The sequence below is a fragment of the Schistocerca cancellata genome, chromosome 3 (assembly GCF_023864275.1).
Source record: "Schistocerca cancellata isolate TAMUIC-IGC-003103 chromosome 3, iqSchCanc2.1, whole genome shotgun sequence".
Classification (NCBI taxonomy): Eukaryota; Metazoa; Arthropoda; class Insecta; order Orthoptera; family Acrididae; genus Schistocerca; species Schistocerca cancellata.
This window is the reverse complement of record NC_064628.1, coordinates 422,430,489-422,457,858: the sequence shown is the minus strand read 5'-3', so window position 1 is coordinate 422,457,858 and position 27,370 is coordinate 422,430,489. Positions and strand designations below refer to the sequence as shown.

Below are 27,370 nucleotides of genomic sequence, written 5' to 3'. Positions count from 1 at the left end.
TGCCTCACGTGTTCCAGTGTTTCTACGGAATCCAAACTGATCTTCCCCGAGGTCGGCTTCTACTAGTTTTTCCATTCGTCTGTAAAGAATTTGTGTTAGTATTTTGCAGCTGTGGCTTATTAAACTGAATGGTTGCGTCACAGAAAGAGCGAAGGAAACAATGGCAGTGTGGCGGAAACAGTGGGACACAGTGGTAGTGGAACATAGTAGACAGTGACAGAATAGCGCAAGGAAAAGAGTGAAAGAAACATTGCAGGGAGATGGGTAGGAATGAAGAGGAAGAGAAAACAGAAGTGTGTGAGAGCCAGTGATAACGAGAAATAGAGTATTGCCAATGACAACGAAGAAGAGAGGGAGCCAGCCGCTGAGGCCAAGTGGTTCTAGGCGCTTCAGTGCGGAATCACGCGGCTGCCACGGTCGCAGATTCGAATCCCGCCTCGAATAGGGATGTGTGTGATGTCCTTAGGTTAGTTAAGTTTACGTAGTTGTAAGTCTAGGGGACTGATGACCTCAGATGTTAAGTCCCATAGTGCTTAGAGCCATTTGAACCACTTTTGAAGAGAGGGATAGTGGCGGTGAAATGAGACGCTATCAGTAGGAAGGAAAGAATGAGATATTAGCAGGAGAACAGAGTGACAGTGAGCGGAGGCTGTAGTAGTAGGACAGAATCAATTTACCTCATATTAGTGTCTCTCTCCATTCCAGTCGCGAATGCATCGCGGCAACAATGCCTACTTAAATGCCTCTTTACGTGCTGTTATTAGTCTAATGTTGCCTTCACGGCTCCTACTGGAGCGATACGTAGGGAGATGAAGGATATCTCTTGTTGCTTCATTTGAAACTAATTCTTGAAATTTTGTAAGTAGGCTTTAGGGGGGTAACTTGCGCCTGTCTTCAAGAGTGTGCCAATTAAGATTAACATTTCGGCGATGCTCTGCCGCGAGTCAAACCTGTGACAATTCGTGCCACCCTTCTTTGAATATGTTCATTAGCTCCAGTTAGCCACATTTGATGTGGGTTCCACACACTTGAGCTATTTTCTGCGATCGGACACGAGTGATTTGTACGGAGTCTGTGAAACTGTCCTTTTTCGGCCAATATAAATTTCGTGAGCTAAAGAAAACATGCGATGAGTTAAGGTTCGATAAAATGTTTGCAATACCTCTTGCCAATGAACCGAAGTTTCCCATCTGCACCGAGCGAGGTGGCGCAATGGTTAGCACACTGGACTCGCATTTGGGTGGACGACGGTTCAAATCCGCGTCTGGCCGTACTGATTTAGGTTTTCCGTGATTTCCCTAAATCGCTTCAGGCAAATGCCCGAATGATTCATTTGAAAGGGCACGGCCGACTTCCTTTCCCATTCTTCCCTAATCCGCTGGGACAGATGATCTCGCTGTGTGGTCCCCTCCCCCCGAATCAACCAACCAATCAACAAACATCCTACTCTAACACTCGAAACTGAGGGTCTCCCATCTGCCTTACCTGCAACAGCCTATGTCATCATCCCATTTAATACCTCTTCAAATTGTTATACGCAATATATGTATGATTTGACTGATTCTAATTGTCAGTCACTGACAGTCTATTTCAATTGCTATCGCGCAGAGAAGGCATTGACTGTGACTTGCCGCTAGCATACTTTACGTACAACCAGAATCTCTTTGGATTTTCTGCCAGGTTTCGAGGTAAAGTTTGGCTGTGGAAACCATTGTAAGCCTCTCGCGTTGATGTCCGCGCTAAGTTTCGAGATTCTGTAAAAGATCATCAATCTTGGAGATTTTGCGTTCGTTTAAATATGACATGATTTTTTCGTTGCTTCTGCAACAGTGTTCTGACCCGATTTATGTACCAAGGGGGATCAGCTCCGTAGTTTGCTAATTTATTTGCTACGACTCTCTCAATTGCTTTCGACACTATTTCTCTGAATTCGTGCCACATCTGGTCTACACTTAAATTGGAAGGAGTGGAGATTGTCTCTCAGGAAGGTGTCAAGTGAATTATTATCTGCTTTTTTGAATAGGTATATATTTCGTTTATTTTTGGAGGATTTGGGGGTACAATATTCAATCTCGCTACGACCTCCCCGTGTTCACTAATCCCTGTATCCGTTTTGATGCTCGTTATTAGCTCGGGGTTATTTGTTACTAAGAGGTTAAGTGTGTTTTCATAACCGTTTACTATTCGCGTGGGCTCATGAACTAACGGCTCTAAATAATCTTCAGAGAATGTGTTTAGCACAATTTCGGATGGTATTTGATGCGTACCTCCGGGCTTAAACATGTATTTTCGCGTACATACCGAGGGTAAATTAAAGTTACCATCAACTACTATTGTGTGTGTCGGTTACGTATTTGAAATTAAACTCAAGTTTTCTTTGAACTTTTTAGCAATTGTATCGTCTGAGATGGGACGTCAGTAAAAGGATTCAGTTATTATTTTATTCCGGTTACCAAGAATGATCTTTGCCCTTACTAACTCACAGGAACTACCTGCTTCAATTTCGCTACAAGATAAACTACTTCTAATAGCAGCAAACACTCCACCACCAACTGTGTTTAGCCTGTCCTTTCGGAACACCGTTAGGTTCTTCGCAGAAATTTCGGCTGTACTCATCTCTGGTGGTGGTGGTTAGTGTTTAACGTCCCGTCGACAACGAGGTCATTAGAGACGGAGCGCAAGCTCGGGTGAGGGAAGGATTGGGAAGGAAGTCGGCCGTGCCCTTTCAAAGGAACCATCCCGGCATTTGCCTGAAACGATTTAGGGAAATCACGGAAAACCTAAATCAGGATGGCCGGAGACGGGATTGAACCGTCGTCCTCCCGAATGCGAGTCCAGTGTGCTAACCACTGCGCCACCTCGTTCGGTAACTCATCTCTGGATCTAGACGTCTTTCAGTGCTATAACGATTTTAGCACCAGTGCTCTCTATTAGCGCTTGGAGCTCTGGTACTTTTCCAACACAGCTACGGCAATTTGCAACTTTTATACCGATAGTTCTGTATCTACGTTCTTCCTATGTTCGACCTGCACCCATTGAGACTGAAGCCCTTTTTGCGTTTCCCCAAGACCCTCTAACCTAACAAGGAAATGATACATTTTTTCCCCAAATTTAACTTCTGTTTTTCAACATTATCTCCTTGTTAAATACGTATCCTTCTCCGAGATATGCTACCATCTCTTTAACCCGTCCAAATAATAAGTAGTGTCTTTTCTCAGCAAAACAGTTGTTCACGAAGGTGATTGCCTCTTTATCTGAAGACGCTACGTAAAACATATGTCGATACCTACCTTCGCCAAACAGAAATCGCCTGGCATGCGTAGTTGTGCGTAGGACGGACGCTAGGGCGTGCGGTCTCGCGATACGTAGCGTGGCACGCCATTTGTGTCTGACGAGGGGTATACGCATTTATTGTAGATGCACCTGAGAATGCGCAACGCTCGAAAATAGTGGTGGTTAATAAAATACCATTTTAATCCTTTTACTGAGCATTTAGTCTAAGCAGCCGCCTGTCATGCGCATGTAATATTCAAGTGGTGCATGTATATACGACCATCGTTATTCTTGAGAAAAAAAACCTAAGGCGCGAAATGTAATATTATCGCTTTAAATTGTTTCTTTTCTTAGTCTTTGTAGAGAAATACTTGTGTTTTTCAAAACAGTACTTTATTAGGAGAAAAAATACAAAAGTAATTACATTAATAAAACTTCAAAGCGTTGTCTCGTTCGAACATAAGTTGAATTACGTTCTATACAACTGCATCTAGTGTCACTTCGATTGTCGTGTTTGACACCTTCTTTTGGCGTCTTTTTCGTGGATGTACCCGGGATTAGCGAGATAAAGTGGCGCTCGGTTAGGCGTAAGGAGTAATCACCGTCAGCCGATCTTCCAGGACTGCCCTCTGTTTGCGGTCGGTGGTGAACTCTAGGATCTGCTGAAAAACAGATATTGCAATATTTCTTCCTGTTTGAATTTTATATAACACATGCATTTTCAGCAGAGACAGATCCACCAAATGAAACAATACTTTTTTTATAGCATTTTACTGTTTTCGTATACGTTCTACTGAACTTAGCATCATGTTGCTAATGTCGGCGTCCCTCATATTTTCAGCGTAGCTTACGATGCAAGATGGTTTCCTTTTTGCTTCATTTGAGCTTCTGTCGATTTTGTCATTTGCTATAATTTCGCTTTTATGAAGAGTTTAAGGCATCTTCACTTCCCGCATGTCGTGCCACTTAAGAGCAATAAGGTTGACATAAATCCGATCTCACTTGTTTTAGGTATTGTTGATAATGCAGGCATGCCTTTACAGTTTTTCTTTACAGATCCACAAGCGTTAGTCACTCTGTCATGCAGATAAGAAACTAATGCCGTTGCTAGTGTACGAATTGTCAACATACAGTCTATGACCTTATCACGTTAGCTTTCTAATAAAGTAAGAACAGTGCTCCCAGGTATTCAAACATCTACACCAATATCAGTTTCTGTTTTTACGTCCGCTGCTACACCCATATAAATAATAAAGTCAAGAGAATATTCCAATTTCACGATCACACGACACAAAAAACTTTGCGGCAAATGTGTAGCTTTTGGATCGAATGTAATTTTTGAAGAAGACACTACTTTTGTAGAGAGCTAATCGTTCGTTATGCGCAAATTTTGAAAAGAATGGTAAGCATATGGAAATGTGTTTGTTAGATAATGTACAGTTTGCCTAATTTTTCAGATTTTGTTTTCATCTCCAGGTTCCTCCTTGTTATCAGTAAAGTGGACCATTCTTAGTAACAGAAGGTACCTACATCTCGGCATGATTTGCGTAAACACTGGAGTAGACAGAAACAGATCGTTGGATCAAGCTGTTTATTTCATTTATTCTCACCTGAGCCATCAGAAAATTTGTGGCAAGGAAGCTTAAATTTGATCACTGTGTTTCTCCAACGTCGCAGACTAGATTTTTCACTGGTGTCGCTACAAAAGTGCTCGTAACATAAATTGCATTGCTCATCTATTTAATTTACAATTTCTTGGCCAAAAAAGAGCTTGTAAGCAGTCATATATAGTAGATGAGTCATCTAAATGGACGATTTTGCAACCAGAATGACTGTTATCGGAATTATATACTTTGCGTCCAAAGCAGAGTCTTTCCATCTAAGATCAGCTGCTTTGTGTCTTTTAGCAGATTTCTCAGGAATATGCTCAGGCTCTTCTTCGGAATCGGAGGAAGAAGCGACGGTAACATCAAAATCTGGATATCCATTTACCATTTCAGCGCTGGATGGTTCACCAACACCTTGAATTTTGTGATGACGGATTCAGAAGTCTTCGTAATCACCATGATTCAGAAGACTCCAGCTCAACTTCTATAAAACGGACGGCAACTTCGTGTCACTTTATTCGATAACACGAAAGAGTAGCACGCAAACTATGTAAAAGTTACACCAGTGACCTCTAAACAGAATTTAGTATTGAATATGTCGTTCGGGTAATTCCCTATACGTATCTACACGATTGTAGCAGGAAACCACTGTAAATACTTTTCGCAGCAGGTCGTATATTATACGCCTGGAGCGTTGAAATGGTTAGCGTATATATACGTTTGGAGCAGTGAAAGGATTAATACACAGTGTGGCGCTCACTGGACAGTTGGAAAAAAAAAGTAACAGCAAGATTCAGACAAGAGAAAATTTTAAGCCGTTAAGTTGTTATTAACCGCCGGCCGTTGTGGCCGAGCGGTTCTAGGCTCTTTTGTCCGGAACCGCGCTGCTGCTACGGTCGCAAGTTCGAATCCTGCTTCGGTCATGGATGTGTGTGCTGTCCTTAGGTTAATTAGGTTTAAGTAGTTCTAAGTCTTGAGGACTGATGACCTCAAATGTTAAGTCCCATAGTGCTCAGAGCCATTTGAACCATTTTGTTATTAACAAATGGTGATAATTACGCCTTGCCCAGTTGGTACGCAATGCAAACAAAATAATCATACAAGTTAGTTGTTGAAAGCGTGATCTGTGAGACGTGTTTACAGCTGCAGTTTTCCAACTTGTCACGATGCTAACGAAGAAGAAAGGATTTTCGCGTTTTTTATAGAAGTGGTGCTACTGCAGTTGTTAATGAATGGGAAAGCCATTTTAGATCAAAACCACAGTCTAGAAAAACAGTGTACGGCATACGAGATGCATTTGAAGGACATGGATTTGTTATGGATGCACCAAGATACGGCCGCCCCAACAACAACCACAACTGAGGAAAATGAATTGCGGTTATGTATAGTTGTGGTTCTAATTTCACGAAAATGAACCAGACCATTAGCAAATGAGCTGGATTGATCACGAAGGTCTATGCAAAGAATGTTACAGAAACAGAAGTTTGAAGTTTACATTCCACGTATACGATATGAGTTACTTGAAGATGATCCAGATTCACAGTTTCAGTTTTGTGATATGCTCCTTGACCAACAGAAACATCATCCTAACCTGTTCAATAAGACTTTGTGGTTTGACGAGACCAATTTTAAGTAAAGCGGACAAGTTAACAGACATAACTGCACTTACTGGTCTACTGACAATTAAAGTCTTTTGTTAGAACAACCACCGAAGCAACCTGGTGCGAGTGTTTGGTGGCAATATGATCATTTGGCGTAGTTGGACAATTTTGTGTTTTGAAGGAACAATGCCTGGAGATAACTATTGGATATGCTTCAGAATTACGTGGTATCAGGACTTGCGAGGTCAGCTGAAAACTTTCAAGAAATTTGCTTTCAGCACGATGGTGCCCCACCACATCATGCCACTGTCATCCGCGATTATTTAAACGAAACTTTCCAAAGATTGATCGAAGGGCAGATATTGACACGCCTCCACGTTGAACATTTTCAGGCCTATGGATTTTTTTCCTGTGCAGTGTCGAAAAGGACGCTTCTCAAAAGCCTCAGACCATTGCTGAACTAAAAGACTACAATGCATAGCGCATTTCGTGATTTAGACAGTGATATCACACTATGACACAAAGTGTGTACCAGTGTTTCAGAAAGACTTCAGATATGTATTAATGAAGACGGAAAGTCATCGAGTTAAACAGAAGTGATTTCTGGCGTTCCCCAAGGAAGTGTTATAGGCCCTTTGCTGTTCCTTATCTATATAAACGATTTGGGAGACAATCTGAGCAGCCGTCTTCGGTTGTTTGCATATGACGATGTCGTTTATCGACTAATAAAGTCATCAGAATATCAAAACAAACTGCAAAACGATTTAGAAAAGATATCTGAGTGGTGCGAAAAGTGGCAGTTGACCCTAAATAACGAAAAGTGTGAGGTCATCCATATGAGTGTTAAAAGGAACTCGTTAAACTTCGGTTACACGATAAATCAGTCTAATCTAAAACCCGTAAATTCAACTAAATACCTACGTATCACAATTACGAACAATTTTAATTGGAAGGAAGACATAGAAAACGTTGTGTGGAAGGCTAACCAAAGACTGCGTTTTATAGGCAGGGCAGTTAGAAAATGTAATAGACCTACTAAGGAGACTGCCTACACTACGCTTGTCCGTCCTCCTTTAGAATACTGCTGCGCGCTGTGGGATCCTTACCAGATAGGACTGACGGAGTACATCGAAAAAGTTCAAAGAAAGGCAGCACGTTTTGTATTATCGCGAAATACGGGAGAGAGTGTCACAGAAATGATACAGGATTTCGGCTGGAAATCATAAAAAAGGCGTTTTTCGTTCTGACGAAATCTTCTCATGGAATTCCAATCACCAGCTGTCTCCTCCGAATGCGAAAATATTTTGTTAACACCGACCTACATAGGGAGAAACGATGACCACGATAAAATAAGGCAAATTAGAGTTCGTACGGAAAGATATAGGTGTTCATTCTTTCCGCGCGCTATACGAGATTGGAATAATAGAGAATTGTGAAGTTGGTTCGATGAACGCTCTGCCAGGCACTTAAATGTGATTTGCAGAGTATCCATATATATGTAGATGAACACAGTTTGCAAGTGTTGTTTGTATTTATAATGCAATACAAATTCAATATTATGTTCAAATCACTGCCCAGTGTCCAGTGACTTTGTTCCATCCTGTTCAGCCTGGTGGAACGATCATAAATATCCGAGGCTGATGGTTGGTCGGTTTGAGGTGTAAAGGGACCAAACTATTTGGTCATCAATCTCTTTTTCCTCATGCAAACAAGGCTCTAGTAGCGCCAAAAGCGGAAAGGTAAAGGGCGGAAAACTAACGGGGAACCGTACGGAAAGAGAAAACGAAAGAAGCTAACCACAAGGGGAAAACGTACACTAGAAGGAAAAATAGTGGAAGGTATTACAATAATATAGCAGATGACCGACGCTGGTGCCGGCCGGAGTGGCCGAGCGGTTCTAGGCGCTTCAGTCTGGAACCGCGCGACTGCTACGGTCGCAGGTTCGAATCCTGCCTCGGGCATGGGTGTGTGTGATGTCCTTAGGTTAGTTAGGTTTAAGTAGTTCTAAGTTCTAGGGGACTGATGACCTCAGAAGTTCGGTCCCATAGTGCTCAGAGCCATTTGAACCATTTTAACCGACGCTGGCTGATCACAAGAATAAAAAAGGATGAGCCATCCACTCTGCAACATACAAAAATTAACAGCCTAAAAGAGAAGGCGAGATGAATACACATAGGTATAAGAACAAAGCCAAGGCAAACAAACAGCAAAGAAAGAGTGCGGTAGATTTAAAATGGACGGTGGGTGGAAGCCTAGAAGAGAAGGCCAGACGCCCACCCTTAGATTGTGTGATAAAAACCCCCCTTACGAGTAAAACAAAATCAGCCATCGAGCCATTGTCGCCAACACCGGAGGCAGGGTGCTGGGAAGGTTAAAAGTCCGCCGCAGAGCGGCTAAAATTGGGCATTGCAGCAGGATGTGGATGACGGTCATCTGGGGGCCACAGGTGGGTCCTCGCGACGAAGGACGTGGCGATGTGTTAGCCAAGTATGACCGAAGCGGAGCCGTCATAAAACAACGGAGTCCGTGCGAGTGGCTCGCGTGGGTGACTGTGGAATCCAACCAGATGAAGATGAGCACGAGACACAGATACATATTAATCGTCTTGAGGTAAATGACTAAGAAGTTATGGCTCGAGGGAAGGTGTGACGAGTGCTGCTAAACAGAAGGCAGAAGCGGCGCGGCGGGCAGAAGCAGCAAGTGTCGGGGGGCGGAGCAGCGAGGCAGCGCCAGCTGGCGGCGTCGGCAGCGGGGCGCGCAACGGCAGGCGCCAGCCCAGCCGCCGCCGGCGGTGCCCAAGTTTTTCGGCCGTGTCGGAAGTAAAGCAGCGGCGGCGGCGGGCATGCGCCCTGGTGACCTGCTCAAGAAGGCGGCCGGGAGGGGGGAGGGGGTAAGGACGAGGAGTCTGCCGGCGCCGCGCCGCGCTGCGCCTTGCCAGAAGCCCGCGCGCCGTCGCAGCCGCCGCCGCCGCCGCCGCCGCCGCCACGCTGCCCTGCCGCCTCTCGCCGGCCGTCGCGGCGCTCGTCTTCTCCGCCGGCGGAAGTCGGCGCGCAGCTGACGTCGGCTGCTCGAGACGCCTCCGGTTTTCGCGCTGCGTGCTTACGTGACGACTAGCGAGTGTGTGCGTCGGCTATATTACTGAGCGCTTGCGGTGCTTAGGTCTACTCGTGCACAGAAGATCACCTAATTTACCCGCGGAGATCTGCCAGCAAGTGCACCGTAACGCTATTCTTCGTACTATCTTAGCGTCGTTGCGTACAACCACCATGAAGACGCACAAAATCTTAATTGTTCGCCAACTATTTTCGACATTATGTCATCGTCTGGTAGGCTTAAGAATTTTAAAACGGCGTAAAAATATTACATATCCATAATTTTAAAACTTCCCAAACGTATATGTAGCGCCGCGCAAATAAGTGGGCTGAGTGCTGTGTTCTAGATCGTCATTTTCACGGAGCTAAATAGATTTATGGCATATTTTAAAATTATAGACATGTAATATATTACATAATTTTAAAATCCTAAGTGTACCCCACGATGACATATCGGCGAATCCACCTGCAAAACAATAAAGCTTTGTGATGTTTATACGTAAGATGATTTTTTTTTCTTTTTTTACAAAAGCTAAGGCGCACAACTTACAGAAGATTGTACATACTTTTCAAAATTACTTTTGCTACAGTCACATAATCTCTCTCTCGCATAAAATATAAAATGACTACAGATTTATTTCGTACTCGTGTTTTTCAACTCTTAACATTCGCAGAAAAAAGGTACCGCGCATTATTCAAATATGGATCTTTTAATTGTAACTAAGTTCATCAATGAAATATACGGAGTGTATTCCACACGGTTGTAACCTGACTGTGACAGTGTGCCTAGATTGATGAACTGTATCACTGCACTTTCCTGTTGATTGTAAAATGTGTTTTATTGTTGACGGCAGTGACGTGGAATGGTCTGACTTGAATGAATGCAACAGTAAGAATGTTGTCATACAGGCTATTGCCAATAATTTCAAGATAGCTGAAAATGATTAAAACAGGTAGTTAATATAGATTTATTATTCAGTAACCTCGCCAGAGGACTTGCTCGCGTCTACGAGCCCAAGACCGAATTTTTAGTCACATAGTCGTTTGACGAAAAAAATTGTAATGCGTATCATTACACCGGCAAGGAAAGTACAATTTTACATCTTCCTACGAGCGCTTTTTCTGTGTTCTTCACAGTAAAACTAAAATTCCAACACTAGTATCACTGTCAGTGCCAAAAATCATCACTGGCCTACACGGGGAACGTATCGGAGCTCACCAAAGCACTCGTTTGCTCGTGTAAGCTCAAATTTGATTTTGCAGTCGTTTAAAAAAAACTACTTATTCGGCGTGACCAAATTGCAAAGAACTGTGCGATTTTGAACACGTTATCGTAGCGCTATGTTATTAGAACTTATCCTCAGAATAAATGTGTGCGCAGAGGAAAACAACAATTGTGTGACATGCCAGTGGTCGGCACAAAATGGGAAAGACCGATAACACCTGTATTAATCCATGTGCTTAATAATTGCAAAAAATGTCACTTCTCTAGCTCCAACACCAATTCTGCCGCACCAAGTAATAATAAATAAATACATTTCTTTTCCTTTGATGAATTTTCCAACAAAGACAAACTTCATTTCATGGAATAAACAGATACAGACAGCTATGGAACTTGCTAGGAATTTTATACCGACAGTTTTCTCTTCTTGTCATACGAACATTATTATTCTATCATTACATTTAACTTACATAACAACATAACATACTTAACAACACGCATATCCGCAATGAGTTGCGTGTGACCAAGGTAGCGACGAGCATGAACATTTGAGTTAAATATTTTGATCTTCTTAAGAGAAATTTTGTTGTTTGGGAAACCAAAATGTTAAGGAGTATAAATAAATTTCAATTTCGTCTGTTCGACAGCGCATTTTGCCTGTATCCATGAAGTCTCGTAAGCATGTTAAGAATTTCAGTTTAGTAACATTACTAGAATATGTGACTTACCTTGTGTGTACATGTGTAGGGGCCGTCCTGGCGCTGTCTTTACGTCTATACGTGATCATTTCGTAATATCACGCAAGAGAAGAGAAATGATATGAATTGCCTCCTTCATAGATTTTACAAAATTCAAATTACAATTTTGTGAACATGGCTACAAAAACAGCGACTAAGTTGAAAGAAATATGCCATTTTTTCTCTGTTTAATAAAATATTTCGAACTGATAGTACGTTGTTGAGGTTTGTACAGCAATAAAACCCCAACCAATTGTACATTTATATCTTTTTCTAGATAGCAGTAAAGCACTTTCTTTCCAATGGCGTTGTTAGAGCGTGTTGGAAGTATATGTAGACTGTAGCTAGTTTGCCAAAGATAATTTCTGTAAAAGCTACCTGGGATGCAAGAAAAGACGTTGATCTTAACAGAAGTAAGAAACGACGTGGTTCACTTGGCTGCGAGATTTATTCTAATCTAAGTGGCACACACGTCTGCCTTTTAGTGCTAAGCACCTGAAATATTTTTCGTTGTGCGCTGTTCGCAGAAACAATTTTTGGAACAGTGCGCAATAAAAATGAAAAGAATCTATACTACTAAATAATAGCAAGTCGATAAGAAATGACAACTGTACTACAGTGAAGGGGGGTGTGTTTCATGTGCGTGCATTCTATTGTACGGGCGTAGTTGTTCAGCAGACGATTACAGTTCTGTTAGCCGAAGAAACACGTGGCTCCGCGTTTGCTGCAGATACGCGACGCCCGGCCATCAAGAGCAGACTTCGAACCAGCCCAGCCCGTCCAGTCCAAGATCAGCGCGCTATTTACGACGGATCTCTCGGGTGGCACTTTTCGCTCTCCCTCCGGCGCGTTTCCGCCGGCCGCCGTAACGGTCTGTGTACAGACGGCGAGCGCAGCCTCAGCCGCAAGTATAATGAGCGCCTTGCAGTGACGTCGGCCACTATTACTGCTGAGTAATGGTGTTATTACTCCTCCGCAAGACAAAGAGTAACGCACGAGGCGACGGCGCTGCTCCGTGGGATTGTTGAGCCGGAGGAGCCTAGCGGACCCATGCCATACACACGCACAAACACTCACACACATACACACACACACACAATTCGCAATTAGCTCCACAGGGGAGGGACACATTAATAATTCCAAATTGTTCCTGACTGAATCGATTACCGTGTTAGCTTTCCTGAGGTAAATGGCTATTTCGAAAGCGCGGCGCGGCCCTCGAGAGGGAACGAGAGAGACAGGCAGAGACAGAGGGGGGGGCGTGGGGGAGATAAGTACGTGGCGCAAAAAGGGAACAGGCTCCCCTCCTCCGCGCGAGTAGCATGGTAATTGCGCGAGCCGCCGTGTCTTGTCCGAAGAAATTACACTGTAGCCTGCGGAACGGCCGCGAAAGTGCACCGGTTGTTCGTTTGACAGAGTGAGGTCGTGCGCGCTGCGAAGCGGACGTGCGGGGGACGATTTGTGCCCGTTTCGCGAAAACACAGGCGAGCGAGTTTTCGCAGTTGACGCTCTGATGAATGGGCGGCTTCCTCTGGCCAGTAATTACCGAGCCCACTTTCTTATTTCCCGGAAGCTTAACGAGAGGGAATTACAAAACACTCCTCCGCCTCTCCCTCTCTCGGCCTCCTTTTCTCACGCCTGCCAACCATCGACTTCTCGAGATGCAGTTCTAAATTAGCCAGGCCAAATCTATGGCGTATAATAAGTACTATTACCAAGTCGGCAGTTTATCATACGGTAGGAATGTTTTCCCGGCTGCTTGGGAGTAACTTACAAGCGTGTCGCGCTGTCGGGGCTATTATCCGCTCGGGAAGGGACGCCCAATGGACGTGCGACGTTTGGGAACGGATCTCCCCCGAATCGCTTTACCGGCGGCGTGTCGGTTTCGGCGGCACATAAAAGTCAATATTGTTATTCGTATTACGGTGCGGCGGTTTAATCAGTGTCATACAAAACGCACGCGGCGCCAGAGCGCGCGAGAGAGGGGTAAACTGCCACGCTGCCAGTTGGCCATTATTACGTTTAATTACTTCTGTAATGCAATCAGCGATATATGGCGGGTGCAGCGTCAGATAATTGAAAATGCGTCATTGGACTTACTTGAATAGCGGAGCTAAATTACGGTAATCGCAGGAATTCGGACGGGCAGTGCGAGCGCGCGCGCGCTCGACTTTGTGAAATTGCCGGACCTGCCTTTTACGTTCGCTACGGTGGTCTGGTTGTGTGAGAGAGACAGTGGCCTCCTCCTCTCTCTCTCTGTCCCTCCTACCGCCTCACTGTGCGCACCTCCTCCCCTGTCGGGTCTTGCTGCGCGCCGCAATTAACGGAACCACTAATGAACAGTGCGCTAATCGACATTAATCCGTCTCCGTCGGCGTCGTCCGGAGGCTGCCCGCCAGACGAACATTTACGACCCACAGACACACGCGTGCTTGCACGCACGTGAGACGGCAAACGCGGAACAGCTGACACGTGACGCGCCGGCGGCGAAGCACTCACCTGAAGTACAGAAGGTCTGCGCGTCCAGCTCAGCGCGTCGCCTCGGCGCCTCCGCCGTTCGGCCCTCGTCCGGCGAGGTCCGTCTCGTGCGCCGCTAGCGTCTCAGCGACTGTCAACAGCAGGCGCGCACTCGGCGACAAAACAAAACACGCTGCACTTCCGCCTCAGCACGTGACAGCGCGCCGGCGTCGAGGAAGGTGGGGATAAAAAAAAAAACAACAACAGCGATCGAGTCTTGTGATTCGTCGGCCAAAGTCAAGTCAGAAGAGCTCCATAGAGGACGGGCCGGCTCGCCACGAGTGTGGAGCGTGGTCTGCGAGCGCTGTCACAGGCGTCGTCCCATCACCGGCAGCGGTCACGTGGCGGGGGTGGTCCGCAGGAGGAGCTTGTGCGTGCGCGCAGCCGGCTCCGCGTCCTCCGCGCAGCGCTCACTTGACGCGACTGAGCGCGCGCCACCACGCTGCTAAGACAGAGCCATCTAGCAGGCGGCCGGGGAACCCCCTCCTCCCCGGCACGGCACTCCCCCTCCTCCGCCGCGGCCGCCCGCCCCCTGGCCCCCGCGCGCCCCGCTGTAGCCCTTCCGCAACGTCCCCCACGCGGCGCGTGATGAATATCCCCCACCCTGGGTCCCTCCTCGGCCAACCCTCTTTCTGTACAACGCACAAACGGGGTCGCGTTTGCGCATGACCGAGAATTATAATTAGATTCGTAATGTCCAGTTATTATTCTTCGGCGCTACTAGCCGCGCAGAAAACATCCGGCTGGCGGCGAGCGCGCGCGCGGGAGGGAACAAAGTGTGTGTTCTCCGGAAGGAGCGAAGGGGCGCGCCTTCGTAGTGCCACGGGACGCATCGCGTGCGACTACCGACCACCGGGCATCGTGAAATATCCCCGATGTCCTGCCGAGTGCAATGTGCGATAGTACTTATTTCGGTCGCATTTTCTTATTCATTTTCACACTCCACTTGCCACGCAGTTTTAACGCAACAACCCATTGTTGTCAACTTCCTATAAACACTACAGGATTTGAAGCCTTCCGTCCCGTGTTAGTTCAACTGTAACAGACTTTGTGAATACTGCCTCACGGAAAGCTAGATTGAAATTTTACGGTACCTGAAAAACATTTTTGTTTTGACAGTGTTCATTTCTAAGTCATGGCATCATCATCAGGGCTTCAGGACCGCAAAATGATTGATAAAAACCCTATTGGAAAGACAGTGGAAGAACTTTTTTTTATTACGTCGTCCAACACTTATTGTTTTTATCTTAGAGCCATAGATATTGTGCTATCATTAATTCCCTTACAATCTCTTTTCTTTGCTCCACATTCAGTTGTTCTTGTGGTTGCACGCTGGGTGATATTTTCGCTGCCGCAACCGTTCGCCATCTGCAGTTTTTCGCCGATCTGTTATTAACATGTTCTCTAGTTCTAATATGCGACTATGTCTTAAGTTTCTCCGAGTCTTTATTGTATTCCGTTTGCAGTAGTTCCAGTTTCTCTATTTGTAGAAGACGAAATGCTATGATATTTACTTTCCTTCCAATCCTCACTCAGTCTGCCTGGGCAATCATTGCAACAATGAGCGTTTCTTCGGTAAAGATTGAAACATTTGTCACCACAACAGAACCACTAGAAACAGTAACAAAAGGGCACTCGCAAAAAGTAATCCGTAAACTCATCTCTGGAAAGAAATACCGGTAGGCGTAAAATTACAAATGACAAAGGGAAAGCAAGATGAATGTCTTCCACCGAGAGCAGAGAGCTACTATAACGACCAAAGAATAGCATTGATGGTTGAGTACCACTACGAAATATGTCTCCGTCAAAGTGTTGAACAGTAAAACTGTTGTGTTCGAGATGCTGACTTCAAAAGATTTTAATTCGCTGTTTTCTGACAATATACAAATGTATTGTGATACATATACAACGAACTGCGTTGGTAAATGGATACAAGCTAATACGCGATAGCATTTCATGTTATGCTCTGTTGTCAACTGTTTCCGAAATACAACAAATATTAGAATCTTTGAGGAACGCAAATAGAACCGAACTGCACGTTTCTTGATCTGTTTAATTGTCAATTTCCTTTGAAAAACTATGTTCCAAAACTTCATCGTGAACCTCAATATTTTTGCAACTCGTGTAGACAGATCTGTTGCTAATCGGAATAGGTAACGATGTTCTCCTTTAACATGCCCACAAATATCTGAAACACGAAAAAGCATTTCTTCATCTTTATGCAATTATAACAAAGATGTAAAGGTATAGTGATAATAAAGTAAGCAGTAATCCACTAAGTTACTACCGCGTACGCGGTTCTTATCCCTCAGAGATGTGAGTCTGGAAAACTCTTAATATGAAGCTTTCCCTTCGGAATGGTTCATATTGTCAGAATCTAATTTACTTCCGTTTCCTCGTGGAACGCTCTATGTTGAGGGTGTCCTATCTAAGATGGACATCCAAAATATTTAACGAACAGTTCAATTTTTCAAAAGTAAGCATGCACTATGAACAACATTATGCAAAGGATCGAACATGGTTAATACTCGCAATGTTTTTGTCTGCCGTGTACTTTTCTAACGGTATTCGATGTCCCATGAAAAGATAACTGCAATGATACAATACATGTCAGTGCTTACAGCCGAACTCTCCGAAAAAATAAGCGGTGATGTAAAGTCCACATCTCATTTATAGCACCTTCCCATGACAGTCATGGCGCAAATGAGCTGCTTAGATAAGCATGTCCATCACATTTAACGTACTGACTTTGTTTACGTTAAGGTTTGACTGCGAAATTAACCTGTACCAAGCTATGTACACATTTATCACGACTTATGGAATGCTCGTCAAAATATTGTGCCAATTTGAAAAAATTGATATCTTTGCAGAAAAATGGTAACGAAACACCGAAATACTCGCCCTTTAGCGTCAGGTGGTTTTGAAAAGAAGTACGTGTCTAATTAAAGGTAGTTTCTCTCATGAATGTGCAAGGAAGTGAACGACCCCATTTTTTATTTAAATTTCTTTCAAAAAATGGTTCAAATGGCTCTGAGCACTATGGGACTCAACATCTTAGGTCATAAATCCCCTAGAACTTAGAACTACTTAAACCTAACTAACCTAAGGAGATCACACACACCCATGCCCGAGGCAGGATTCGAACCTGCGACCGTAGCAGTCCTGCGGTTCCGGACTGCAGCGCCAGAACCGCTAGACCACCACGGCCGGCATTTAAATTTCTTTCTTTTACCTTCAGACTAAACAGTTCAAAGTGTTGGGACACTGAAATATTTAAGACAGAGGACAGATAATTGCGTTTGACAACTGTTATGAGCTAGGGATCAAGTAGTTCGTTATAAGAGAGTCAGGTCATCTAATGATTGGACGAAGTACGCAGAACGCTAGTTTGTGGGTTTGTTTCTGTAGCAAAGACATAATCGTCATCTATCTTCGAATTGATTTCTATGCAATGTCTAGGTTTCCTTTTTTGTCTGTCCTCTCGTATCCCGCTGTTGTTCTCAAAAAATTAATTTATATCCACTGTTTCTGTTTCGTTAGAAACCAACCATTACTAGTATACAGTGTTATGGAATTAGCCATAGTTTTCAAATAAGTTCGTAGCCAAACCAGAAGATAGAGAAAATCTAATTCCATGTAAATATGATATTTTCTGCTTTGCAAATGTGCCCAATAGCTCAAATCCTATAAGGAACACAGATTACTTTCCTCCATTTCAGTGAAAGCAAATTGATACCTTCTGTTGCTCTTCAAAAAAAGGTTCAAATGGCTCTGAGCACTATGGGACTTTAGTCCCATAGAATTTAGAAGTACTTAAACCTAACTGACCTAAGGACATCACACACATCCATGCCCGAGGCAGGATTCGAACCTGCGACCGTAGCGGTCGCGCGGTTCCAGACTGAAGCGCCTAGAACCGCTCGGCCACCACGGCCGGTTGTTGCTCTCCACATAAGTTTGTAATAGAGAGTACACACATTCACACTTCTTTAGAAACGGATTTCATAAAGAAAATGCTTCAGGCTGTAAAAATACGAACAAGAATTAAATGGTATCGAGATACGTAAAACCTGGCAAGAGAGATATGGAAGTTCTGTTTTATACCTTCAACAAAGTGTTTTAAGAATATGTCGCCAATATATTAAATAACTAACAATGTTGTTGTCGTATTCCGGCTGTACAAAAACCACTCAAGTTAATGCTGCAAGCAGTAAAATCCATGAATAACGGAACTGATCTACGATGTCAGCCTGAGACGAGACACAAATTTTACCGCGAACATTTGGCCAAACGCCTCAATATCAGAATGCAATGGCAATTCGTTTTCTCTTCTCCGAAGACAAATTTCGTAAACGTCGAAAAAATTAGTCTTAATTCAGGTTACTGAAAGGCGAAAACAGTATTAATTTATCTTTGAAAAGTCTTAAGCCAGCAGTACTGTAAAAATTTCAGAAGACTTGGAAATCGAATGCGTTACAATAAAAGTTGCAAAGGCGTGAAGTGTAGCAGAAAACCCTTTTTTCTTACAACAAAAAACTTTGTGTCTATGCATCGTAAGAACCTTATGCCACCTCAGGAGAAGCACTCATTAAGCCGTCTGAAGCAAGGAATAGGAGGAGCAGCAGACAATGTGAAGCAGGTCGCTTGAAGAGTATTTAACAGTCAGTTTCTTAGTAGGAAAAGCCGTTACAAACCACGATAACATTGTTTTTTCCCCGAAACTGTTGCTAATGCTCATGTGATAGACATCTACTTTAATTAACCGTAGACATTTTATTTCACATCTTCTTCACAATTTCATTTGCATGGCCAATTTGTCTTCTTACCTGGAATTGTCAAAAGCGAGTTTGTTTGCTTTTGCTAACTTTTAACGCTGCTAATAAGCGCGTGTGATTTCATTAAGAACATTACCGTCTGTAACCATTCAAAAACAAATATGGCGACGGAGAAATAAGAGATATTTAATAATGACACGCAGCGGTACCTGTATACTACTGTAGTGTATGGGAGCTGCTGTATATCAGGCCAAACTAACAGGTGACATCCAGGGTACGCAAAGAATGGCGGTGCGAGTGATAACAGGTTTGTTTGATGAGAGAAAAAATGAAACAGAAACGTGCAAAGTCGAGAAACCCTGTCCTGGTAACGTGAGCAGCTGGTGGTCAATAAATCATTGGCGATTTGTTAAGAAAAATTTCGATTTCTCAAACTAAAAATCTAAGATATGATTATGATAAGCAAGATTTTTTTTCCTAAAGTTTTCGACGAAACGAAAAGCATTTTTAGCGCTATTGGAAAGCTCTATAAAAAAGCGTTTTACAAAAAAAGACGAAAACTGCGTTAAATGGAAGACAGCTGTATCACTAGACCAGTATTTCTCAACCGCCGTGTCGCGGTATACTGGTCTGTCGCGAATGCACGATCAGGTGTGTCGCGAGATTTTTATGTTCGTTCTTAAGAGTAATAAGTTTCTTTTATTGCATGTCCTATGTTTATGTTCATATGTGCCTTTTCAGGAGTGTTACGCAATAAACTTGTTGTATCTCAGAGTCGTTCCACAAAAAATAAGAAACGTTTTTTATAAACGTTCTGTGTTGTCTTTTCCATCTGGGAAAAAAAATCATACGTAGGTGTGTCGCGAAAGTCTGAAACATACTTTGGTGCGCCCCAAAGGAGAAAAAATTGAAAAACACGGCATTAAACAACGGTGGGAAATGTTTATCAAGCGACGCACATTGGTTTAGCCAGCGATCAGGGACCCACTACGCGACACTGAAAATAACATTAAGCTACATCTGTCCCAACCGCCCCTTAATCGGAACGAGAGTTGAGTTTAGTAAGGTGTAAATCGCTTATCAATCTCATTAAAATATTTTTTACTCATCTTCAGTATATCAAAGATTTCTTAACTGAACCTGAACGTTTTCCAGCTGTATCAGGAAAGATACGCTTTAGTAGGCATTTCTGTCATAGCAATGGGAACAACAATTACACTCTCTTTTATCCGCCCATAAATCGAAACCATAAGGCCATGCAAACATGTGATAGACGTGAGCTTTAGTGTTGTACGTCAATGAGTAATAGATACCGTGATTCGTTATTTAACAGAATTTCGGCGGGCGCTATAGTGGTCACGCACTACCTGATACACTAACAACATTTTCTGATTTTCCGTCGTAATATTCTTTAGAATTAAGCTACCAGTACGAATTTCATTATTGTAGATAGTTACTTTGTAATCTGTGAACACTGAATAAATTTTCAAATGCTAGGTCGCTAAACTCGTTTATTCATATAAGTGACCGGTTTCGGCAATTCTTTGTTGCCAATTTAGGATCTGCAAAAGATGGGACTGAAAATGCCAGGATACAGCACACATATCCAAAATTGTAATACATGGAATAGCAACATTCCTATGTTTACATCATTACATAATCTCTTCCTTCAGTGCAGTAAGTGGTGCTGTACAATGTATGTCCATATTGGTATCGTGAGCTGTACTAGAAGTCGATATGTCAGTTTTAAAATAACTGCTATGTACATACATATTATAGCGCCGATTACAAGTGTTCACATTCATCACCACATTTCGAGTGACGGATCCCAGTGTAAACACTCTTAGTGATATATAAGTACATCAGATGGCGCACTGATAGTACAAATCGATACTATCATCTCACATTAGATTAAGGCGTAGATGTACTATTTCATATAATTACGTATGCTTATTATCATAACATATAAACCAAGTCAGTATTCTACATTGTTTAAAAAATTGTCTGTAAACCAACGTGCGACATTCATAAAAAGTAATTTTTACATAAACCGTTTTATGTTATTTTCGAAAATTTTTAAAAGCATTTCATAAACATTCGTAAAAGTTCCTTACCAAATTTTTCCTTATACAAAATCACTACCAATATGACAACCTACAACGATTTAAAAGCTCTCTATGTGCAGCTGATGGTACCACATGACGGTACACTATGGTACATCCAGTAACGGCTCGATATCTACATGCACAAATACGGTGTTTCTTCAAGAATGCACCCAAGATATGCGTACCAATATGCGTATCAATAACGGAGCTTTTTAATGTTTGTGCATTTGTCGCCAGTTACGACGTTTACGTAGTTCACGATACCAACATGGACATACATTGTACAGCACTACATAACTGCATTGAAGGAGGAACTTATGTAATGACATAAACATAGGTATGTTGCTATTCCATGTATTGCAAATTTTGGATATAATTAACTGTGCTGTTACGTTAGTTGCTGTATCCTAACATTTTCAGACACATGTTTTGCAGATCCAAAGATGACAACAAAGAATTGCCGAAACCGGTCATCTAATATGAATAAATGATTTTAGCGAGAGTGACAGTTGAAGAGTTCACATTACAACAGGTCGCCCCAGCGCTGACGACGTCAGAAGTGTACATACGTTGCAGTCCTTCTCTGAGCCGCCTTCTTGCGCAGATTTCAGTGTAATAAGGTAATGTCAAGGAACTCTTTCAGGGAGTACTTTATAGTGCTTGGAAGTAACGAAACAACAAACGTCGTTTTCAAAGTGATGGATTCTGTCGACTGTTTCGGATGAACTAGAAGAAATTTATGAAACAAAAATGCCGTATTCCTAAACCGCATGCCAAATGTTACACATTCGTTGCTTCTCAAAATTTTTCTTTTGTCATTTCTATTGCACATTCTTTTTTCCATACATACTTTGGCTTTTCACTTTCAAGTTGATTCACTGTATCAAGTTATTTCATTTTGAGAGCATGGCCTGTGCCATTACAGATAGCGCTAAGCAAGAAAGCACAGTTCTATAGATCGCCTCATACCTTTGTTTCTTTCGGCTCAAGATTTGAAAATAATACAGGTAAAAAAATAGATATACCTGTGGCAACAAAGAGGTACGTATTACGCTGTTCTAGAAACTGCTGTTGCAAAAATATTTGGCTCATTCGACAAACAGTACATAATCTTAGAAACTGCATTTATTTTGCTTGACTACTTCTATTCCATAAAGCAGGCCGTACATAGCTTATCTACGTTTGTCTGTGACTATGCTTTCTTTTATGATATTAAACCCTTGAATTTACTATAAATGTAAATACAAGTATACTTAGACATCCTAGAACACATGTCGCTGGACTCTTTATTCCGCATGTGGGTTACTGTACGCATTACATTAAAATATTGGCCAGTTTACTACATTATTAAATTTTGATTTGCAAATAAGAAAATCTATGGTTTTAAGGAATAGGTAATTCGATATGTGTCGATAAATTGTACTAAACTCCGTTCGAATAGGCCTCAGAAGGTCCAACGCTACTGACCGATCGCCGTGTCATTCTCAGTCGATAGATGCCACTGGATGTGGATACGGGCATGTGGTCAGCGCACCGTTGTCCCGTGTTTTGTCGGTTTTCGTGACCCGAGCCGCTACTTCTCAATAGGAGAACACAGTAGTTACGTCACCCAATTTCCGAGGAACTTCTCTCTGTAGAAGAGGAGTAATAAAAGGCCAACACGTCTCTCGGTTTATACGTAGATACTCGATCATTTCCGACAAAAAACGACGGTCAAAATTTTCGAGCTTTTTGCGAGGTACTTCATGTGCCATTTACCGCAAGATATCGTCAGACGAAATGTTGACTCAGACATTAGCGTCGCGGATTCTTAACTTTGCGTCCCATGACCGAAACCAGATTGTTGTTTTTATTTATTTTATTTTTATTGTTTTCATTTATCTACTCATGTCCGTAGAAGGTTACTACACGAATATTTATTATAAAATTAATGTATACAAGGGATTCATACTAATTGTAAAATTACAAATCGTCTTCACAATAAGAGTCACACATTTATTCATTTATTATATAGTATTTATTTGTATGGCGTGTTGGAGGGTAACCATGTTTTTAAATTCTCATATCGTTATATTTCATTCTCACATCAATTCTTTTATTAATTCTTGTATTTTATTTGTGTGTTTATTCTGCAGGAAGATTTGGTGCATGCCCTTGGATGACACCGATCGTAGAGAAATTCGAAACAAATGTTCCGTACCTCACAAGCATCATGCGAAGGCACATTTGGCAAAGAGACATTTCTTTGTAGGAATTGCACTCGGAAAGAAATTTCCTTAACACTGGTGAAAATTTCGCGTGTCGGCATTTAATTCGTGGCAAACCATGTATAACGGATCATTTTTTCGTAAACTGGCTCTCGTAATTGATCAGGAATCAAGATACACTACAGGAATTTCACGGAATACAATTTCAAATAATTTTCTCATTTTTTAAAATTCATTCATCTGACATACAATTAGTAGACGAATAAGGACAGTGGAATATCATTATACATTTTGTCTGGTGATCTTTTACAGACATGGATATATAAATGAAAACCAAAAGCAAAAGTAATAATCAGGTTTCGAACACTGGTAGCAAAGTTAAGAAGCCGCGACGCGAACCACTGTTCCACTACTTCTTGTGATGATATCGCGCGGTAAAAGGCACATAAAGCACCACGAAAATAACTCAAAAAAATTTGACCATCGTTTTTTCAGAAACGATCGAGTATCTACGGATAAGCGGAGACACGTATTCGCTTACGTTGAACCGTCTTCCACTGAGCGAAATTTCTGCAAAATCGTGTAATGGCACTTCCCGTGTTCTCCTCGTCAGTCAAGTGGCTCATCAATTGGTCTCACAAGGGCTGAGTGCACCCCGCTTGCCAATATTGCTCGGCAGACCCTGACGGTCACCCATCCAAGTTTTAGACGAGCCCGACTGTGCTTAACTTCGGTCATTTGATGGGAAACGGTGTTATCACTGCGACAGTGCCGTTAATTTTGTCGGTGAAGTGATTTTTGGTGCTGACGTGGACAATAGTTTCTCCTATTTGGTGATGGCTTCTCATATTTCTCAACAGGATAACTCAGTTACCAGTGTTGTTGCTAGACGCTTCAGCATCCTGTCACCATCTCTTTGGAGGAAACTGCATGAAAGTGAGAGTCTATAAAGTGATTACAACAAAACGGCACTCATTTAGATTCCCCTGCTATTTATCGCCATACTTACTTATTTAAATAGTGATGTATTTTCCGCATAATGACGCAGAATTAACTCTAGAATCCACTTTCTTTAATGAAAAGCACAGGCATCGTTAACGATGTAAGTAGGCTGTTTATGTTTTCTTATTGGCAACGTTACGTAGCGCTCTGTATGAAAATCACTGGCTATGCTGTGTGCAGTCTGTGGCTAGTTTGCATTGTTGTCTGCCATTGTAGTGTTGGGCAGCGGCAGCTGGATGTGAACAGCGCGTAGCGTTGCGCAGTTAGAGGTGAGCCGCCAGCAGTGGTGGATGTGGGGAGAGAAATGGCGCAGTTTTGAAATTTGTGAAAATGGATGACATGAACTGCTATATATATTATGATTATTAAAGTAAATACATTGTTTGTTCTCTATTAAAATCTTTCATTTGCTAACTATGCCTATCAGTAGTTAGTGCCTTCCGTAGTTTGAATCTTTTATTTAGCTGGCAGTAGTGGCGCTCGCTGTATTGCAGTAGTTCGAGTAACGAAGATTTTTGGTGAGGTAAGTGGTTTGTGAAAGGTACAGGTTAATGTTAGTCAGGGCCATTCCTTTGTAGGGATTTCTGAAAGTCAGATTGCGTTGCGCTAAAAAATATTGTGTGTCAGTTTAAGCACAGTCCTGTATAAGTGTTCAAAGGGGACGTTTCAACGAAACAATGTAATTTTTGCACATATTTGCCGCAATCAACTCTGCGATAGTAACGAAAGCAGTTTAGTTTGGTTAACTTACTTCCAAGAAGTGCGTGCCAAAACTCAAAATTCCTACCGACTTATTCGTCTTGCTTAATGTAAAACGAACTCGTAAGAACTTCGAAGCACCTTGAGAAGTAGTGTTGCATATTTCGAAAGAGAGCACAGCATAATTCACTATGTGGCAGTAAAACAGCAGACAGCTGAAATCATAAATACTGTTTGCGATACGCTATACAACTAGTGCGTAAGGTTAACTAACAGAGCGGCTTCGAATTAGTGTTCTAGTAACGATACCGTTCCATTAAATCCAAATAAATCCACTAAAGTTGCTTGGCTGGAGAACGAACACTTCGCTTAGTGCTGTATTTCAGATTCACCGACTGCAACGATATGTAACTATGCACTGAACCGGTAACTCAAATATATGTCGACAAATAATACCGTCTGGCGGTTCAAAGTGAAAGACTAGTACTGTGCGCTTGCTGAAAATGGGATCGCCATCCTAAGGCGTCAGGGGCAGTGAGATAAATGAAATAATAACATTTGACCTGACGTACCCATTCGAAACAGCCAGACGAAATTAAGTAATAACATTCCACAGGGCATTTCCGATACGAGAGTCAATAAGGATGTCAGAGAACCGAATTTTCGTTTCCTCTTTACTTGCACGCTGTTGCAGCGTGGTCGAAGAAGCTATGTAGTCAATGAACAACTCCTTAGGAAATTTCCAATAGTGTTATTCACCTGTGCTTTGCTCCAGTTGACAAATGACGAGTTCAAGAAACTGACAGTGGCAAATCACAGTTCGACTTTTCAAGTGCCACATGTGGTGTACTCACAAAAGATAGCTACGGCAGAAACTTTTCAGCGAGACACATCGCTTGCAATTTGAATAGTGACCCGTACAGATTTTTTTGACGGTATCATCAGAGATTACAGATAATGGTGAGTACTGTTCGGTGAACATGTGCGTAAGTCAACGTTTACCTCAAATTATTTAATTATTTCCATCAAAGCACTGGCAATACTACAACTACTATTTCAGTTCTGACGGTAGCAATTGTCGTGATGAATATTTTGCGATGAAATTTGTACCTTCTTGGTCCCGCATTAACATTTACCTTGCAGCTTTACTAAGCTGCGGTAGAAGATACGTTTGGGGGCAGATGCATTCTCCGAAATTATGGGCTGTCCGTCTGCATTCAACAGGATCATCTTAGACTAACGTGCCCACAATATCACAACTAATGTCATCACAGAAGAGAACTGCAGACAAATGTCAAGTACGTCGTGTATAACCTAAATCAGCGCGAGAGATTCGCTACTGATGCCATGTAGGCACCTAAGAAAGATTTTAGCTTCTTCTGAGACTACCACGCACTGTAAAACAATACGGTATTAACAGGACCGTATGTGAGCTCCATAGATCCCTGGGCTATAGAGGAAACATTTTGAGATAATTAATACGCAATCATAGCATTTTAGATCAATTTTTGAATTAAAGCGTATATCGAAGAATTTAAGATTTTGATTTTAGTGTATACAATTTTACTGCACAATCACTGACTTAATGCATCGATGAGATTTAAAAAATGAAGAGAATTGATATCATTGCAGTATGAAAAACAATTTATTGGCACCACTACGAACAACTGTTTACTTTTTATAACACAAAGAGGAAATTCATGTCCTACAAAAATTATTGTTTCAGTTTTGAAAATAATGTATTTTACTGTATGTAAACATTTTTGTTATTAAGCAAATGTAGGCTCATAAAAGGAATTTATTAACCAGGAAAATTTTACCTATATCGCCTTAAAACACAATACCTTCCAATAGTCTGCATTAAAACTGGAATTTTAAATTATCTTATTGGTTAATGGTTTGTGTATTCACTTATAACAAGTAAGCTACTTACAATATCTTTATACCTTAATGTCGTGATGTATCACTTTCAGTGCTGAGAAATGCCAAAACATTGAACCTATCTTCTAACATGCCGTTCGAAGCCTGTTTTTGGTCAACTTTAATTTTGAAAATGACCCTCGTCCACCGCTGTTTGTGATAATAAGGTGGCCCAGTCCACAGAATTAAGAAAAAAAAACTTTTTCTTTTCAAATTTTATTTTAAATGTTCGCGGACCTGGCTCTGTAGTGATACATCAAAAATGGCTCTGAGCACTATGGGACTTAACATCTGAGGTCATCAGTCCCCTAGAACTTAGAACTACTTAAACCTAACTAACCTAAGGACATCACACACATCCATGCCCGAGGCTGGATTCGAACCTGCGACCGTAGCGGTCACGCAGTTCCAGACTGAAGCGCCTAGAACCCTCAGCCACCAAGGGCCGGCAGTGATACATCGTCTGATGCTGTACCACTAGGTAGTTTTGCCGTATTCACTATATGTTGTTAAGTACTCATAATGCATTTTATGCTTGCTAGCGAATTTTGTGTTATTAATTGTTTTTTACAAAAATTACAAAAACTACCAAATGTTTGACGTTTTTATTTGT

The 27,370-nt window shown here is 42.2% G+C and overlaps 1 protein-coding gene across 1 annotated transcript in view; it reads right to left on the bottom strand.

The window, feature by feature from the left end:
* Window positions 1-14,509: 14,509 nt before the first annotated feature.
* The window catches only part of LOC126176350 (probable H/ACA ribonucleoprotein complex subunit 1), a 118,158-nt gene continuing 105,297 nt past the window's right edge, over window positions 14,510-27,370 (bottom strand). The window contains exon 2 of the mRNA XM_049923503.1: window positions 14,510-14,681. Within this exon, the coding sequence (XP_049779460.1) occupies window positions 14,510-14,681 (172 nt within the window). The remainder of the gene's footprint in view (window positions 14,682-27,370) is intronic.